General features: G+C 44.9%; 1 protein-coding gene across 5 annotated transcripts in view; it reads left to right on the top strand.

Annotated features, from left to right (window-relative positions):
* The first annotated feature begins 19119 nt into the window (after positions 1 to 19119).
* Positions 19120 to 19820, top strand: part of LOC100451088 (ankyrin repeat domain-containing protein 18A-like) — a 69335-nt gene continuing 68634 nt past the window's right edge. For all 5 annotated transcript variants that reach the window (XM_054519668.2, XM_054519667.2, XM_054519666.2 and 2 more), the window contains exon 1: positions 19120 to 19699. In XM_054519668.2, the coding sequence (XP_054375643.1) occupies positions 19494 to 19699 (206 nt within the window). In that variant the 5' untranslated portion in view covers positions 19120 to 19493. The remainder of the gene's footprint in view (positions 19700 to 19820) is intronic.

The following is a 19820-nucleotide window of genomic DNA, read 5'->3' as shown; positions in this document are numbered from 1 at the left end:
CCGAAAGCTTATTTTTAAATAATCTTTTGCATTAATCTGAAAGCACAGACTTATAAAGCATCAGGAGAATCATAGGATTTTTCTTACTTTGAAAACTGAAAAATAGCAATATGCAAAATTGGCCAATCAGAGGAGGCTTAAAGAAACAAAATACATCCTGGTTACAGACAAAAAGAATTCCCAAAGATTCTCACTTTCTGATCTGAGGGGAAGGAAAATGAGCCCCTACAGGTGAGAAAGAGGGGGATGAATTCTCTCCTATATTTCTGCTTTCCTTTCTTTATAACCTAAGCAATACCGTGGTGGTGATTCAGTGGTTGCAACTGGGCAAAGACCAACAGCTACCAACAAGAAGCACCTACAACTCTGAAGGAAGAAACCCTTCTCTCTTACCTGAGAATCTATGGTTCCAGGAGTTCAGAGTGAATCTTCACTGCTCTTTTTCTCTGTGTGCTTGTACCACATGGCTCTGAACCACAATAGCACTACAGCCCACTGGGGGAATTTGCATATTGAATCTGACCTAGCTGATTGCCATTGAAAACAACAGTGAAAGACATTGTCCTGACGTTTTCAACGAAACCCAGAGTCTCATAAGATAATATCCAAAATATCCAGGATATAATCCAAAATGGTTCAGCATGTAAAGAACAAGGAAAATCTCAACCTGCAAGTGAAAAGACAGTTACATTTCAGAACTAAAAATAAAAACACTGAAATTAAAAATTCACAAGATGATCTCAACAGCAGAATAGAAATGACAAAGGAAAAAGTCCATGAACTTAAAGATAGATCAATAAAAAGTATTCAATATAAGCAACAGAGAAGAAAAACGTTTGAAGAAAAATGAGCATAGCCTTAAGGATCTGTGTAACAATACAATGACACATTTGTGCCACTGGAGTTCTATAGAGAGAAGCATAAGAACAGAGTAAAAAATATATGAAGCCATGCATCTCTTAATGACAGTAATACGTTCCGAGATGTGTCGTTAGGCAATTTCCTCATTGTGTGAACCACAGAGTGCACTTCCGCAACCCTAGATGATAAAGCCTACTACACACCTACGCTATATGGTATATCCTGTAGCTCCTAGGCCATACGCCTGCATAGCATGTTACTATACGGAATACTGCTGGCAATTGTATTACAATGGTAAGTGTTTGTTTATTCAAACATATCTAAACAGAGAAAAGGTGTCGTAAAAATATGGTAGAAAAGACAAAAAATGGTACACCTATATAGGACACTTACCATGAATGGAGCTTGCAGGACTGGAAGTTGCTCTGGGTGGGTCAGTGTGTGAGTGGTGAGTAAACATGAAGGCCTAGGACATTAATGTACACTACTGCTGACTTTATAAACACAGTACACTCAGACTACACTGAATGTATTTTAATTATTTTCTTTAGGCTGGGTAAAAATTTGACAAAACCATTAATAGAGGTCCCCAAGTATTGGGAAAGTGTTTCAGGAAGTGCAAGCATACAACAGTTGAAATACATGGCAGTATGGACAGAAAGACTGGTTAGGTGCCTAAGATTTTTATGATGAAGTGTAGGAAGTTGCAAGGTATGACCAGTGATTTCATATATTGAATCTTGATGTCACACCTTGCAGTGGAGTGGAGAGAAAAGTTATTGGGTCAAAAGAGTCGAGGAACCATGAGTCACTTTACAAGAATTATCAGACTGCCCATGGGGAGCGGTGACAAGAAGCCCGGGGCTACAGGAAGGGAGAGGACTATGATGGACATCAGTAGAGTCACGTCGCACGGTGGCATGAGTCTCAAAGTCAAAGGCATGTAACAAGGGAGAAGCGAGTGGAAGTGGGGAACGCAGATCTGACTGGCCGGGTGAGGTGGCTCACGCCTGTAATCTCAGCACTTTGGGAGGCCGAGGTGGACAGATCACGAGGTCAGGAGATCAAGACCATCCTGGCTAACAGGGTGAAACCCCGTCTCTACTAAAAATACAAAAAATCAGCCGGGCGTAGTGACGGGCGCCTGCAGTCCCAGCTACTCAGCTGAGGCAGGAGAATCGTGTGAACCTGGGAAGCGGAGCTTTCAGTGAGCCGAGATGGTGCCACTGCACTCCAGCCTAGGAGAAGGGAAAAGGACTCTCTTCCCATAATTCCACATGTGACCCAGGTGCCACGAATATATTACCATGTAGGGAAAAATCAATGGCTATGAACACTTTCTTTTTTAACTGTAAAATAAAACAAAACTTTTTTTTTTTTTTTTTTTTGAGACAGAATCTCACTCTGTCACCCAGGCTGGAGTGCAGTGGCACAATCTCAGCTCACTGCAACATCTGCTTTCCAGGTTCAAGTGGGTCTTCTGCCTCAGCTTCCCGAGTAGCTGGGACTACAGGCGCATGCCACCATGCCTGGCTAATTTTCGTATTTTTAGTAGAGATGGGGTTTCACCATATCGGACAGGCTGGTCTGAAACTCCTGACCTCGTGATCTGCCCACCTTGGCCTCCCAAATTGCTGGGATTACAGGCAGGAGCCACCACGTCCGGCCAACAATACATTTTCTTTCTTCCCTCTTCTTCCACCCAAAGCCACGAATTTGACTTAAGATACATTTTTTTCCTTTATATATTCACGTAACTTAAGGAATAGTAAACCAAAGAAGGAAAGAAAGAAACAGAAACTGAGCCAGATAGAAAACTGAGCAACTGGGGCCGGGCTCAGTGGCTCACACCTGTAATCCCAGCACTTTGGGAAGCTGAGGAAGGAGGAACGAACACTTGAGCCCTAGGCAACGTGGCAAAAACCAATTTCTACCAAAAAAAAAAAAAAAAAATCAGCTGGGTGTGTGTCACATGACTGTAGTCCCAGCTACTTGGCGGGCTGAGGAGGCATGATTGCTTGAGCACAACAGGTCAAGGCTGCAGTGAGCTGTGATCATGCCATCGCACTCCAGCCTGGGTCACAGAACGAGGCCCTGTCTCAAAACAAAATAAAATGGTGCTTGGCGTCGTGGCTCACGCCTGTAATCCCAGCACTTTGGGAGGCCGAGGCGGACAGATCACAAGATCAGGAGTCCGAGACCAGCCTAACCAACATGGTGAAACCCCGTCTTACTAAAAATACAAAAAATTACCCGGGCATGGTGGTGGGCGCCTGTAATCCCAGCTACTCCGGAGGCTGAGGCAGGAGAATCGCTTGAACCGGGAGGCAGAGGATGCAGTGAGCCGAGATCGCGTCACTGCTCTCCAGCCAGGGCGACAGTGAGAGACTCAGTCTCAAAACAAAACAAAAAACGAAACAAAACAAAAAATTGTAACTGGAACCACCTCCCCCCCAAATATCTCAGACCTAACTCCCACTGAGAATAGTTTTGAAATCTGAATATAATGATAACAGAAAAGCAAATCTTTTAAGGTCTAGGAGAATGATAAAAGGCAGACAGGATTTTTACAAGTCAAAAAATCAAGACACAGGCGGCCGGGCGCGGTGGCTCACGCTGTATTCCCAGCACTTTGGGAGGCCGAGGCGGGCAGATCACGAGGTCAGGAGATTGAGACCATCCTGGCTAACACGGTGAAACCCCGTCTCTATTAAAAATACAAAAAATTAGCTGGGCATGGTGACGGGCGCCTGTAGTCCCAGCTACTCTGGGAGCTGAGGCAGGAGCTACTCTGAGGCTAAGACAGGAGAATGGCATGAACCTGGGAGGCAGAGCTTGCAGTGAGTCGAGATTGCGCCACTGCACTCCAGCCTGGGCGACAGAGAGAGACTCTGCCTCAAAAAAAAAAAAAAAAAAAAAAAAAATTAAAAATTAAAATAAAATCAAGACACAGGCATATCTATTAAGATTATTTTCACATTTTGCAAATCATTTTCTTTTCAGGGGATTTGCTGCTGAGTTTCAGTTTAGGGCATTGCAGTCAAACAGGAATCTGCAGCTCAGATAAAGTGGTTTTGGGAGACACAGGATATGAGAGCCCCTGAACTGGGCTATCAAGCAGTGAGAGTTTGAGGGACCTATCATCCAGGAAGAATTACAAGAGAGTGAGCCTGACATCTGTCTGGCTTTCGGTTCTTGATAGATTTGCCCGATCCTAATATTTTTTCTAAGATTAGAAGCAAAAGAACCAAATAAAAGAGGTGCTTTCAGTGGTCTAGAAAGCTTAGCAGAGCATTTGGAATTGTGGGTGCTGGGAGACAGAGGTGGGAGTTCATGGCCTATCTTTTAAAGGAGATCTGCTTGGAAAAATCACAGTCTCTGGAGTTGTGACTTAAAAAGAGATAAGCACTGGGAAAGTCACTAGGCTGAAATGTAGTCTTGATTCAGTCCCGTGACTGACTGGATCAAGGCGGTCCTTTGACTTCCAGAAGAAAACCAAGTCCTCTCTGGAGAAGACAAGAATGCACAGCCAAGCTTGGGAATCAATGCAAACTCACCTGAAACATCCAGAAACAGCATCCCATGACCCAACACCAAGAGAGACACAATAAGAAAGGAGCAGGGGCCGGGCGCGGTGGCTCACGCCTGTACTCCCAACACTTTGGAAGGCCGAGGCGGGCGGATCACGAGGTCAGGAGATCAAGACCATCTTGGTTAACATGGTGAAACCCCGTCTCTACTAAAAATACAAAAAATTAGCCGAGCATGGTGGTGGGCGCCTGTAGTCCCAGCTACTCAGGAGCCTGAGGCAGGAGAATGGCGTGAACCTGGGAGGTGGAGCTTGCAATGAGCCAAGATTGCTCCACGCACTCCAGCCTGGGCGACGGAAGGAGACTCCGTCTGGAAAAAAAAAAAAAAAAAAAAAAAAAAAGGGAGCAGTGTATCCGGATACCACTGTTATCAATAATAACAGGAACTTTAATAGTTAACTGTGATTCATGTGTTTTAGAAACCATAATGAATCAAATAGAAATTCAGAATTGAAAATAAATATCTGAAATACAAAATGCATACATATGGGTTGAGTTGGAAGATAGATTAGTAGGAAACATTTTAACTGAAGCAGAAAAAATTGATAGTATGTACAGAAAATATTTGTGTAATTGAAGTTCCAGAAGAAAGGGAGAGAGGAATTGGGACATAAGCAATATTTTAACACTATATCACCAACAATTTCCCCAAACTGACAATAGACAGTAAAAGAGAGATTTAAGAAATTCTACAAAGCAGGCAAATTAATTTAAGAAAAACTTCACCTAGTACATTATAATAAGTATGCAGAAAAACAGGGCAAGGAAAAGATTTTAAAAGCAGCACAAACAAAGAAATGTTATTTTCAAAAGAGAAAATATCAATATAAGGCTGACAGACAGTGTCTTACTATACACAAAGGAGGTAAACAAAATGGCGTCCTTGAAATGTTGGGAAAGTGAAACAGGCTAACAGACATAAAAGATAATTAAAAAGAAATGTATTAATCAAAAAGAAAAAGCAATAAAAAACCTCTAATTTATCAGTAATTACATTCTAAATAAATAGTAAAACTGATTGGGTGAAAATAAAACAACTCTTTTATACTTACAAGAAACAAACACTAAGTAGGCATACATAAAATAGTTGAAAGTCAAAGGTTAGAAAAATATAGTCTTTGTTAAGACCAAACAAGAGAAGAAAAAAATATATAGCTTTATAATCATAAGTCAAAGTTGACATTAATGCAAGATATATTGCTAAAAAGAAAAAAAAGAATAACAGCCATCAAAGAAGTGATATGACAATCCTAAATTTGTAAGCTTTAAATAATAATATATTCTCTAGATATTGTAGTAAACGAAACACTACTGCAAACAATGACATGAATATATTTCACTAACATAATGTTGAACAAAATAGTATACATAGGATGATTTCACTTATAAAAAGGTTTAAAAAAGATATAAAACTAACTTATAGTTTGGCAAGATGGGAGGAAAGAATTGTGACTGGGAGAAGATACAAGAATGCTTTGGGATGCTGATAATTCTCTTAAGAGTTAATCTGCCTGGTGGTTCACCTTGGAAAAATACCGTAGAGCTAGACATTCATGATGTGTGCACTTTTTAGTTTGCTACACTTCAATAAATGTGCATATAGGGAAGAAAGAAAAATATATCATCAAACAAATAAGCAAACAAAACAAGCAAACAAAAAAGAACAATCTTGCCAACAAAAACAAATCTTCAGAAAGAAATACATATGCCAGGCACAGTGGCTCATGCCTGTAATCCTAGCACTTTGGGAGGCTGAGGCAGGCGGGTCACGAAGTCAGGAGTTCGAGACCAGCTTGGCCAACATGGTGAAACCCCGTCTCTACTAAAAATACAAAACTTATCCAGGTGCGGTGGCGAGCGCCTGTAGTCCCAGCTACTCAGGAGGCTGAGGCAGAAGGATGACGTGAACCAGGGAGGCGGAGCTTGCAGTGAGCCGAGATAGTGCCACTGCACTCCAGCCTGGGCGAAAGAGCGAGACTCTCTCAAAAAAAAAAAAAAAAAAAAAATTTGATTTAGTTACAGCACATCATTCACAGAAATACTTTCCCTTTTTCAATCGGTGTGTAACATTGCATGAGTTATTCCCATGTAATGATGGTTGTTCATCTTCCTTGAAGAATCTGGTACTCTGTGCCGCCTAAGGTGAGAATGTTGGGTTGAGAGACAAATGATATGATTGAGGGGGCAAATCATGTGTTCATTTTCCCGAAATTACTTTGCTGAAAGCCAAGCTTCCTATTTGATTAGGGACATTTGTTTTGGTTGAATTGACTTTTTCTTACACTTTTTCTATTTCAGCATGCCTTTCTGTCAGCGTGTTGAGTTCAGTCAGTAGATTTAGTATTTCTCTCACTGGCTGACAGCAGCCCCTATGTGACTATTTTGTTTGTGTGACCCAGACTTTAATATGCAGAGGGAGTGTTCAATAAATGCTGCCAAGTATATTTCAGCTATCCATACTGTTCTTTACAAAATTCTCTTAATGTATAATTACCTATATTTTTAAAAGGAGAATTTGTGATAAAGATACATAATATTTCTAGACTAGACAAAACATTTTGTGAATGAACCCATACAATTCCTCATTGTAGAGATACTTTCCCTTCAACAGTGCGATGCTGTACAATGCTACAGCAACAGTGCCCATCTCTAGTCACATAGATGGACATTCCTGAAGATTATCTCTCCAGTGTTTCCTCTTCCCCCATCCCTTAACATGTCTTCCACATTTCCCAATTCTTGTCTCTCTATTGTGCATGCTGGTTAATTATTTCAGAGCTTTCTTCCTCCTCCTCCTCCTCCTCCTCCTCCTCCTTCTCTTCTTCTTCCTCTTCCTCTTCCTCTTCCTCTTTTTCTTCCTCTTCTTCTTCTCTTTCTTCTTCTTCTTCTTTTTTCTTTCTGAGACAGAGTCTCACTTCGTCACCCAGGCTGGAGTGCAGTGACGCGATCTCGGCTCACTGCAAGCTCTGCCTCCTGGGTTCACACCATTCTCCTGCCTCAGCCTCCCGAATAGCTGGGACTACAGGTGCCCACCACCATGCCCAGCTAATTTTTTTGTATTTTTAGTAGAGACAGGGTTTCACCGTGTTAGCCAGGATGGTCTGGATCTCCTGACCTCGCGATCTGCCCGCCTTGGCCTCCCAAAGTGCTGGGATTACAGGCATGAGCCACTGCTCCTGGCCGTTTCAGAGCTTTCTTCTAATTTGCTGAGTCTCTCTTCATGTACGTTTGATCTGCTCTTTCAGAATCCACTAAATTCTTCATTTCCGTAATTCAATTTTCATTCTAAATACTGTTTTTTCAATTTTACTTGATAATTTTGATATAAAAAATAAGTCTCTTACTGTTTCCATTTTCCCTGTTATCTCTTTAGACATATAAAATGTGTTTATATTCTAAATCAAAATTATATCCAGTTGTTGCATGCGAATGAGGAAGGCTGGGACAAGTGGAGGGAAAGAGAAGCAAGGAAGTGCTTAGAAATGATATGTATAGCTGGGCACAGGGGCTCACGCCTGTAATCCCAGCATGATTTGGGAGGCCGAGGTGTGTGCAGTGCTTGAGCCCGGGAGTTTGAGACCAGCCTAGGTAACACACGGAGACCCAGTGCCTACACACACACACCAAACAAACAAACAAACAAACAAAAGACATAAAAATGAGCAGGGTGTGGTGGCACACTCCTGTGGTCCCAGCTACTGGGGAGGCTAAGGAGGCAGGATCGCTTGAGTCTGGGAGGCAGACATTGCAGTGAGCCAAGATCGTGTCACTGCAGTCCAGCCTGGGTGACAGAGCCAAACACTCTCACCCCATCCCCCCCAAAAAAAGGAAAACAAGAAATATGTTGGTAATCTTGATGGTTGTAATGGTTTCAGAGTTCTATACCTACGTTAAAACTTACCAAATTGAACCTTTTATTATTTATTTAGTAAAATACAGGATCTCACTCTGTCTCCCAGGCAGGATGCGTGGAGTGCAGGGGTGCAATCATGGCTCACAGCAGCCTTGACCTCTTGGGCTCAAGCCATCCTCCCACCTCCACCTCACAAGTAACTGGGACCACAGGCGGGGGCCACCATGTCCTGCTCACTTTTGTATTTTTTGTAGAGGGAGGGTTTTTTTCTGTGTTACCTGGGGTGGTCTCAAACTGCTGGACTCAATCAATCAAACTGTGTTGACCTCTCAAAGTGCTGGGATTACAGCTCTGAGCTGCCGCCCCCAGCCTGCACATTTTAAATGTGTGCTTTTCTGTATATGTCAAGTAAACCTCCACAAAATCTCAAAAAAATATTTAGTGCAGATGCTATTAGTTTTGGCAATGTAATCATGGTACAACCCTCCAATTAGTCAGTTAGGAAGCAAAAATCCTGAGACACTGCACCCCAAATGAAAAATAGAGATTTTATATGGAATTTGTACAGCACCTAGCTAATTTTACAAAACTATTAATTTTTTTCAGTTTCTAATCTCATTTCTATATACTTGTCTTTTCTATCCTTTTTCTTCTGTATGTTGATATAAACAGAAATCACTGAAGACTTCAGTCTTCTAGGCTAATTCTCTAACTCAGTGCCCTGCACATGTGGCTTATTAATAGTCTTTGTCCATCTTAATGAAAACATAATTTGCAGCAATAATATTGACATTCACCTGGTGTATTAATATTTTAACAGAAATTTAATGAACTGAATTACAAGTTATCAGGTAAATCAAGTAGGCCACAGGTTCAGTAAAAAGGAAAGCACCTTCTGAACGTTGATCCTAATACCTATGAGCATTCATGCTCTGAAATTATAGCTGAGTGCACACTGTGTGCCAGATGCGGTCCTACATGCAGGGATGTACAATGCCCAAGGAACTGCCGGTGCCAGGATCTGTGCTTGTCAAAAGGTGCCTGCAGTGTATGTGAGGAGACCTACCACGGGGGACACACTGGAAAAACCACCAAGATGGTCCAGCGCAATCAGTGAGGCAAATGCATGGGGAGGTGGGGAGCGAGAGCTGCAGAAGGAACAGAGGCTCCATAGGGAGCCCAGAGCGGAGAGAAGCCCCTGGAGGGAGGGGCTATGGAGGTCCTGGTGGAAGAAAGCCCGGGGAGCCCGGTGGGTGTGGATTACAGTCAGGAAGGGATCAGTAAGTGAAGAGAAGGGTTTCAAGGAGTGAGTGTGAGTGTGTGTGAGTGTGGGTGTGTGTGTTTGTGAGAGTGTGAGTTTGTGTGTGTGTGAGGGTGTGTGTGATGTGTGTGAGTGTGGGTGTGGGTGGTTTGTGTTTATCTGGCGTATGTGAGTATATATGGAGTGTGGTGGGCTTGGTGTGTGGGTGTGGTATGAGTGTATGTATGGGGTGTCCATGGTGTGTGTGTGGAGTGTGTGGTGTGTGTGTGGTATGTGGGTATATGGGGGATGTTTGTGGTGTGTGTGTGAAATGTGTGTGAGTAGATGGTGAGTGTGATGTGTGGTGTGTGTAAGTGTGCGATGTGTGTGTGGTGTGTGTGAGTGGTATATGTGATGACTGTGGTATGAGGACGTGTGGTGTGTGTGTGTAGAAGGTTGTGTGTGGAAGGTGTGTGTGTGTGTGGAAGGTGTGTGTGTGGAAGGTGTGTGTGTGTGGAAGGTGTGTGTGGTGTGTTTGTGGTATGTGAGTGTGAGTGTATCAGGGATGGCGGTGGTGTGTGTGGTGTCTGTGTATGTGGTGTGTGTGTATGAGTGGTGTGTGAGAGTTTGTGTGATGTGTGTGGTGTGTGTGATGAGTGTGTGTATGTTCAGGGTGTGTGTGTGTGTGGAATGTGTGTGTTTTCTATGTGTGGTATGTGAGTGTGAGTGTATAGGGAGTGTTTTTGGTGTGTGTTTTATGCGTGTGGTGTGTATGGTGTGTGTGTGTGGCATGTGTGTGAGTGGAGGTAGTGAGTGTTGTGTTTGTGAGAGTGTGCGTGATGTGGATGTGGTGTGTGTGGGGGTGGTATGTGTGGTATGTGTGGTATGAGTATGTGTGTATTGGGTTGTCTATGGTGTGTGTGTGGAATGCATCAGTGCGTGGTATTGTGTAGTACCGTGAGTGTGAGTGTATGCGGGAGTGTTTGTGGTGTGTGTATGTGGTGTGTGTGGATGTAGGAAATGAGTGCGGTGTGTATGAGTTTGATGTGTGTGGTGTGCATGTGGTATGAGTGTGCGTGTATTGGGGTGTTCATAGTATGTGTGTGGAATGTGTGTTTGGTGTGTGTGTGTGGTATGTATGTTAGTGTAGCTGGTGGGTGTGATGTGTGTGTGATGTGTGTGGTATTTGTGGTATGAATATGTGTGTACTGGGGTGTTCATGTGTGTGATGTGTGTAGAATGTGTGAGTTTTTGGTGTGTGGTGTGTGAGTGTATGGGGGGTGTTTATGGTGTGTGTGTGTGTGTGTGTGTGTGTGATGTGTTGTGAGGGAAAGTATGAAATGTTTTGCTGGGAAAGGAAGATCTTCAGGTAAGAGAACTGCAGCAGGGTTACCGTAGCAGCAGGACAGCAAATAGATCATGAGGTGCGTTAGAGACGGGGAGACCAAAGCAGTTATTACTGGCAAGTTGACCCAAATAACTGAAATCTGCAAAGCTTATGATTGACAGAGGAATTATAGAAAGCCAAAATACACACATGCACAGTAAGACTTTCTGATTCTGTACCATAGGCTTCTTTTCAATATTTTAATTTTGTAACATTATCTTAATAGCACATTATTATTAATAATATTTTGAATAATGAAAATACCCGGTACAAACATTTTCCCTAAACTATTGCTTATCTTGTGATTCCACCCAAGGTCAAGGACCAGGGTCACATTTCTGTTTTTATACTTCGGGTCAATAGGAGCAACAACAATGGCTAACATTTACAGAAAATGGGCCGGGCCGGGGGCTCACGCCTGTAATCCCAGCACTTTGGGAGGCCAGGGTGGGCGGATCACGAGGTCAGGAGATTGAGACCATCCTGGATAACACGGCGAAACCCCACCTCTACTAAAAAAATACAAAAAATTAGCCGGGTGTGGTGGCGGGTGCCTGTAGTCCCAGCTACTCGGGAGGCTGAGGCAGGAGAATGGCGTGAACCCAGGAGGCAGAGATTGCAGTGAGCCGAGATTGGCCACTGCACTCCAGCCTGGGCGACAGAGTAAGACTCTGTCTCAAAAAAACAAAAACAAATTTACAGAAAATTTATGTTCCAAGTCTTATTTACATATATAAATTAATTTAATCTTCATAACAGTCTATAAGGTAGGTCATTATTATTATCTGTTTTTAGAGAATAAGAAACTGTGACACAGAGAGGGAAAGTAAGTTACTCACTATCACACCACACGAAGCTGTGGAATGAGAATTCCAACCCAGACATTCTGCTTGCAGCCACCCCACCCCAATGTCTATCAGAAAGTGTGGTTCAGTATTTTGAAAGAATGCTGGTGGATCTTCATTTATATACCTCCACTGTGCCTCCTGTATGTAATTCTGAACATAAAATTAGAAACAATCTTCACCTGAAAATAGAGATATTCCCTCAGCAATAGCATAGGTATGTCATCATGCCCTTGAGCTAGCTAGTCACAAAAATTCTTACAGATCACACAGCAGGTTTTGTAGACAATAATGACCAGCCATGGGCAGACACAGAACTCCCCAGCCCAGACTAGTAGGGTCAAGTCTGCAAGCACAACGGAAGCTCCTTCTTGCTGGGACGGGTGACTGGAAACAAGACCACAGTTCCCACGCCCAGAGGCAGTTCCGACTCAAGTGTGTTTAGTCTCCTGGGCCTGGAGGAGAGTAAAGGGCAGCCTGCTGGGCTGTGATGGCCATCTGCCCACCTGCACTCTCCGCCCTGATGCGCATGGTCCCTTCCTTCCTAGCCAGACCGTGTTCCAATCACCCAGTTCTAATCAGCCTTGCCCCAGGTGCATCACATGCTGCTTCAAGTTTCAATTACACTGTATAAACCAGGTTTCTGGAGAATTCCAGCCACACAGTGATCCCAGGCACTCACCCCGGACCCTGCATATGGAACCTGACTCAGATCTATGTTGGATTCACAGTACCCGCCTAGTGATGGCAACTTTGTCCAACAGCACATGCCTCCCCTCTCCGGCTCTTTGCTTTTGGGTAGTCTCCCTGACACCTGGCCTTTGTGTCTACCTCAGGAGCTCCCAGCAGCGCTGGTAACAGGCACCAAGCTTCTGAGTAAAGCCTTGGGCTATTAAGTCATGTCATTCATTTTACTACTGGCGGAAGATAAAACACCAAAAATCAGCCAAAGAACTGTTCCTTGGAGAAGTCGCTCAACATTTGGAAGGGTGAGGTATGTATACTCACAGGAAATTTCATTTTTATTAGGCTTCCCACAAAATATTAATGAAATACTCATAGTGATTCTCCATCTTCCATTTATATTAAAAACAGTATATTTTAAATGTATCAATTTTGGCTGGATGCAGTGGCTCACATCTATAATCCCAGCTCGCATCTATAATCTCAGGCTGAGGCAAGAAGATTGCTTGAGTCCAGGAGTTTAAGACCAGCATAGGCAACAAAGTAAGACCCTTCTCTAAAAAAAAAAACAAAACAAAAAAGCCCAAAACCAAATAACCAGCCAGGCATAGTGGCACATGCCTGTGGTCCCAGAGGTTGACGTGGGAGAATTCCTAAATCCTAGGATGTTGAAGCTACAGTGAGCTATGTTCATACCACTGCACTCCAGCCTCAGTGACATAAATTAAACCCTTTTTCTTAAAAAAAAGAAAAAAGTAAAAGAAAAAAGAAAATGCTAGAAAACAAAATACTGCAACAGAAATGAAGAATGTCCTCAATAGGTTTACCAGTGAACTGAACACGGTCAAGAACAACATCAGTCATCTTGAAGATATGTCAATAGAGACTTCCCAAACTGACATGCAAAGAGAAAACAATGGGAAAAAAGAACAGAATATTCAGTAATTGTAGCATGTAGCACATGCACAATGGGATTGCTAGAAAGAGAAGAAAGAGGAAAAAATGCAGATAAGTATCTGAAGTAATACTGACTGAGAATTTTCCAACATTAAGTGTTGAAACCACAAATACAGGAAGTCCAGAAAAATACCAAAAATATATACACATATGCAAATTATATTTCAACTTTAGAAAATCAAAGACAGACAAATTGTTGAAAGTGAATGGAATAAAATACTTGATTTATAAAGAAGCAAGAATAGGATTTACATAGGACTTCTTCTCAGAAACCATCCAATCAAAAGAGAGTAAGGTGAAATATTTAGAATGTTGAAAGAACAATATAATCAACTGATATTTTTGTATCTAGTAAAATTATCCTTCAAAAGTGAAGGAGAAAAAATACTTTCTCATACAAACAGAAACGAAGAAATGTGTCACAAGCAGACCTACTTTGTAAAAAATTTCAAAGAAGAGTTTCAGGAAGAAGAAAACTTATAAGAAATTTGGATCTACATAAAGAAGGGAGAGCTTAGAGAAGGAATACATGAAGGTAAAATAAAATCTCTATTTTGCTTACTTTTATATAATCTAATGGATAAGAAGAAGACAATGAAGAAGGAGGAGGAGGAGAAAGAGGAAAAGGAGGAGGAGGAGAAGGGGATGAAGAAGAGGCAGAAAGAGGATGGGAAATGAAGGAGAGGAGACAAATGAGAAACAGAGACAGAAGACAAAAATTACTAGTATCAGAAATGAAAGGTTATCAGTATTGATGCCATGGGTGTTAAAAGGATAATAAATGAATAGTATAAACACTGTGTGCTCTCAAATTTGATTAGTTGGACAAAATGCATCCATATCTTGAAAGACACAGACTACCAAAACTCCTTTAGTTTGTTCAGGATGCTATACCAAAATGCCATAAACTGGGTGGCTTATAAACACAGAAACTTATTTCTCATAATTCCGGAAGCTGGGGAATCCAACATCAATTCTAGGCACCAGCAGATTTCACGTCTGCTGAGGACTCAATTTCTGGCTCATGGAAGCCATCTTTTCAATATGTTCTCACATAACAGAAGGGGTGAGGAACCTTTCTAGAAAAAACCACTAATCCCACCTATGAGGGCTCCATCCTCATGACCTAATCACTTCTCAAAGGACCTCAAATACCATCACATTGAGGACTGGTTTTGGCACGTGAATTTTGGGGAGACACAAAAATTTAGTCCATAGAACTTACAAAAGGAGAAATAGATAATTCGAATAACTCTTTATCTAGTATAGAAATATATGAATAATTAACAACCTTCCAAGAAAGAAAGCAACAGGCCTAGATTGTTTCACTAGCGAATTATATGAAACACTTAAGGAAGAAAAGATACCAATTATTTACAATTGCTACCAGAAAACAGAAGCAAAAGGAACATATCCCAACTCATTTTATGAAGTTCTAATACCAAAAGCAAAAAAAGACATTTAAAGAAAAATGTTCAGACAAATCTCTCTCATCAAAAATTCTCAACAAAATATTAGCATGCTGAATCTAGCAATACATTGTTGAATTACGCACCAAGGCCAAGTGAGATTTATTTCAGGTATGCAAGCCTGGCTTAACACAAAATAGTTAAGGCAATCCCTCAGATAACTAGCTAAAGAAGAAAAGTTATTTGATTATATTAATAGATCAAGAAAGCATTTTATAGAATCCAAAGCCCATTCATGGTTAAAACTCTCAGCAAATTAGAAATAGAAGGGAAATTCCTCAACTGATAAAGAACATATACCAAAAGAACACCCTACAGACAATATCATACATAATGTGAAAAATGGGATGTTTTACACAAAAGAAGCAAGGAAATGTTATCCTCTCTCACTGCTCCTATTCAACATCATACTAAAATCCTAGCTAATGCAATAAGAAAAGATAATAAAATAAAAGGTATACAGATTGGAAAGGGAGCATTAAAATGCCCTTTGCTTGCTGATAACCTGATTTTCTATTTTCTATATAGAGAATCTCAAAGCATCAGCCAAAAACCCTTCTGGATTATAGCAAGGTTGCACAGTATAAGGTTAATATGCAAAATCAATTGCTTTCCCACATCCAGCAATGAACAATGAGAATTTGAAATTAAAAGCCCAATACCATTTTCATTAGCATCAAGAAAATGAAATAGACACAATCTAGCAAAATATGGGCAGGGTCTATGTGAGAAAAACTATAAAATCTGTTGAAAGGGATTAAAGATCTAAATAAATGAAGGGACATCTGTATTCACAAAATAAGACCCAGTGTTGTTAAGATGTCAGTTCTCTTCAATGTGATTTACAAATTCGTTACAACTCTCGTGAAAACATGAACAAATTATTGTGTGGAAATTGACAAACTAATTCTCAAGTTTATATAGAAAGACAGACTAACAAGAATAGCCAACAATATTGTAGGGAAGGAACAAAGTTCAAGGACTTGCAAAGTGATCAATGGAACAGAATAGAGAACTCAGAAATAAGAGTGCACAAACACAGTCAATTGATCTTTTACAAAAAGGTAAAGGCAGTTCAATGGAGAAAGGGTAGCTTTTTCAAAAACAGTGATGAATCCATTGCATGTATGTATATATACATATATGCAAAAAAAAGAGTTGAGACACAGATCTTGCTCCTCAAAAATTAACTCTAAGGATACATTTTTAAGTTAATAATATTTTAAATTGTCAAACCACAATTGCATACATTTATGGGGTACAATGTGATGCTTGGATATGTGTATAAAATCAGGAATGACTACATCGAGGATAAAATATCCATCACCTCATGGCGTGAACCCAGGAGGTGGAGCTTGCAGTGAGGCGAGACCCTGCCACTGCAGTCCAGCCTGGGCGAAAGAGCGAGACTCTTCTCCCAAAAAAAAAAAATAAATAAAATAAATAAATAAATAAATAAATAAAATAAAAAATACCCATCACCTCAATTTTATTTTTTGTGGTTAGATATTTGAAATTTACTTTTTGTTATTTAAATATACAGTACATTATTATTGACTATAGTCATCCTGCTGTGCAATAGATTTCAAAACGCATTTCTCATGTTGAACTGAATCTTTGCACCTGTGAACAACTTCCCATTTTTCTCCCCAGCAACACAGCCTCTGGTAAGCATCATTATACTCTCTACTTTTATGAGTTCAATTTTTAGACCTAAATTTAAATCCAAAAGCTGTAAAACTTCTGTAAAATAACAAAAGGGATATTTAGGTAACTTTGGGTTTGGCAATTACTTTGTAGATACAACACTAAAGTACATAAAAGACAAATTTCTACCATGAAAGAAGATATTGGTATGAAGTCGTTACAATTAAAAACTTTTGCTCTGGGAAAGGAAATATTAAGAGAATGGAGAAACAAGCCACAGACGGAGAAAAAATTTGCAAAACACCTGTCTGGCATCCAGACCATTAAAAACCACTTACAACTCAACAATAAGAAATCAAACAACCCAATTAGTAAATGGACGAAAGATCTAAAGAGGCTCCCATCAGAGATGGCATATAGAAGGGGAAAAACTTATGAAAAGATGTTCGCCCTCTCAACGCTTTTCCCTCCCTGCGTCCCTCTCTCCCTCACACACCCTCCGCTGCAGCGAGAGTGGGAGCGGGTCGGGGGCGCTAGGCGGTGACGGTGACGTGCTGTCTCTCGGGCGAGGCGTGGGATTTAAGCGCATTATAAGCCGTGGGTCCCGGGGAATCCGAGAGGCTGAGCTTGGAGCCCAGAGTGACCCGCCTCTCTTATGGTCCTGGCCCACTGCCCTGCAGAGCCCGCCTTACTCTTCCTCTCCACAGGTCTGCTGGCCGCGGCGGGCCTTGGCTCCCCCAAGCCTGCTAGGCCTACAAGGAGCTGCATCCAGGAGGAGCCGCCGCCCGGGAACAAGCTGCCCGCGGGCTCTGGGGACAACCGCCCGTCCGATGAGCTCGGCTGAGCGTGCACGCAGTGTCGAAATCAAGGACGCCTGGATGCTTTTCATGGCAGAGTGACAAAAGTTTAACAACAAGAAGAGGAGCAGGGCTGCTGAAAGGTGCGGTGCGGCGGCGCCAGAATGCAGGATCCTGAGCCCTGCATGTGAGTCTTCGCGGGGCCGATCGCTGCGAGCCTCGCTTAGGTCCAGCCGCCTCCAGGGAGGGCAACATCCACGAGACGCGGGGAGTGAGGGCGGTGCTGGCCGCACCCCTGGTCCTGGGGCCGCGGGAGCCGTGCTAGCAGGCCGCCTTCCACTGCCGCCTACGCCGGGTCGGGTTGCTGCAGCGGTGCCAGCTGCAGGAGCTCCGCGCCTGCTGCTTCTCCGACGTCAGGGCGCCGCCAGGATGACAGGTGCAGGAGGCTGCGGCTGTGGGCAGATGTGGTTTCCAGCCCCAGGTCCCGGCGGCCCCTGGCTTCCCAGCCCGCTGTCTTGTGGGCAAGAAGATGAAGAAAGTCACCCCATCAGCAGGTCAGCTGCCCCGCCTTGCAGCCCAGCCAGACAAGGCAACCGGAGTTCATCCTGTCTGAGTTGACTTTGTGCGGGCAGCGGGCCGGCGCCCAGGATGCTGGGGAGCCCTGCGCGCCGGAGGCCGACAAGCCGTGGGGCCCAGAGGCGCCATAGGGCGAGAAGGCACCCGCCTCCCAGCGCTTTCACCCCCTGGCCCGCCCGACCCGCTAGGTGTCGCAATGGCTGAGGCCAAGCCAGGCATCCTGCCCGGCGGCGGCTGCACAGGGGCGAAAACTGAGAACCCCTGCTCAACCCCATCTGGGGTGACTGCCAAGTGCCCATGCCAGCGACCCCGATCCCCCTCCGGTGGAAGAGTGGGCGGGAGGCACGGCCTGGGGGCCCTCAGGCTGGGCGCGCTGGCGATCCCGAGGCCTACCAGGCCATGCACCTCCAGCCCGCCTGGGCACCCAAGCTGCAGCCGTCTTCTGTGTGCAGGCAGCAGCCTCCAGGCAACCCCCGAGCCCGTCAGCACTCCCCACATCTCAGAACCGGGGCCAGATGTCCCTGTGGCTGCGGCTAAGCTAGGTGGTCTTCCCTGCGGCGGGAACCGGCTCTCAGCCCCATTCCCCGTGGCTGCAGAGGGCCACTGGCTACAGGTCCCGAGCTTCAGCAGAGGAGGAGCCGAGCGGGGGCAGGGCCTGGCGGGCTCTCAGGCCAGGTGCACTCGCGATCCAGAGGCCGCCCAGGCCGTGCTCCACCACCTGGGCGACCAAGCTGCAGGCGCCCTCTACCTGCTGGCGACAGCTGCCTGGCAACTTCCAAGATGGCTGGCGCTCCCAGCCTGGCAGAACCGGGGCTACATGTCGCCCTGGCTGCGGCCAAGCCAGGCGGTCTGCCCGGCGGCGGCTGCACCGGGACAGGAACCGATCCCCAGTCCCATCCCCGGTGGCTGCGGTGGGCCCCTGTCAGCGGCCCCGATCTCTCTTCGGAGGAGGAGCGGGTCGGGAGTCAGGGCCAGGCAGGCTCTCAGGCCGGAAGGGATGCATTCCTGGGATTCCGGAACGTCCCGCGCGAGCCCAGGAGAACCCGCAAGCCAGCGACGCCTGCGCCCGAGCTGCAGCCGCCCCCTGCCGGCCACGAGGGCTTGGGAGCGGCTTCCGGAGTCCCGGCTGGCGCTGAGTTGTAGGCGCGCGCCTCACTGGCATCGCGGGGACTCACGCGGTCTGAGGTCGGAGCGCTGAGGTTCAGGCGCGCGCCTCACTGGCATCGCGGGGACTCACGCGGTCTGAGGTCGGAGCGCTGAGGTTCAGGCGCGCGCCTCACTGGCATCGCGGGGACTCACGCGGTCTGAGGTCGGAGCGCTGAGGTTCAGGCGCGCGCCTAACGGCTTGACTGGGCTCACTCGGTCTGAGAGGTCGGAGGCTGCGAGTGTCGCTGCTGAAGGCTGTGGTGGACCGGGCTGGATCGCGGATTCTGAGCTACATTGCGGGTTTGGGGGTGGATCTGGGATTTGGGGGTGGATCGCGGGTTGCGGGGGGGATCGCGGATTTGGAGCTGGGTGGGGGTGGAAAGGCCACGAGGAGCCGCCGCGGCTCAGGAGCGGGTGGTGGGCGTCTGAGAAGTCGCCACCATGATGAAGCTCTTCAGCTTCGGGAGACGCCTGGGCCAGGCGCTCCTGAGCCCCACGGACCAAGAGTACTCCGGTGGGAAGTACCACATTCGGGACTGGGAACTGCGGAAGATCCACAGGGCTGCCATCAAGGGCGACGCCGCGGAGGTGGAGCGCTGCCTGATGCGCAGGTTCCAGGACTTGGACGCCCGTGACAGAAGGGACAGGTAGCTCGGGGACTCAGCCCGCGGTGGGAGGGGGCCCCAAGCCCGGCTTCCCTGCAGCCCTGCAGCCCCTGGGGCGGGGGCCTTGGAGGGCGCCGGGCACCCTCGGAGCAGCGGTGCCAGA

This window comes from Pongo abelii, chromosome 13 (assembly GCF_028885655.2).
Source record: "Pongo abelii isolate AG06213 chromosome 13, NHGRI_mPonAbe1-v2.0_pri, whole genome shotgun sequence".
NCBI classification, from domain to species: Eukaryota; Metazoa; Chordata; class Mammalia; order Primates; family Hominidae; genus Pongo; species Pongo abelii.
The sequence above is the reverse complement of the archived record's forward strand: the minus strand, read 5'-3'. Positions and strand labels throughout refer to the sequence as shown.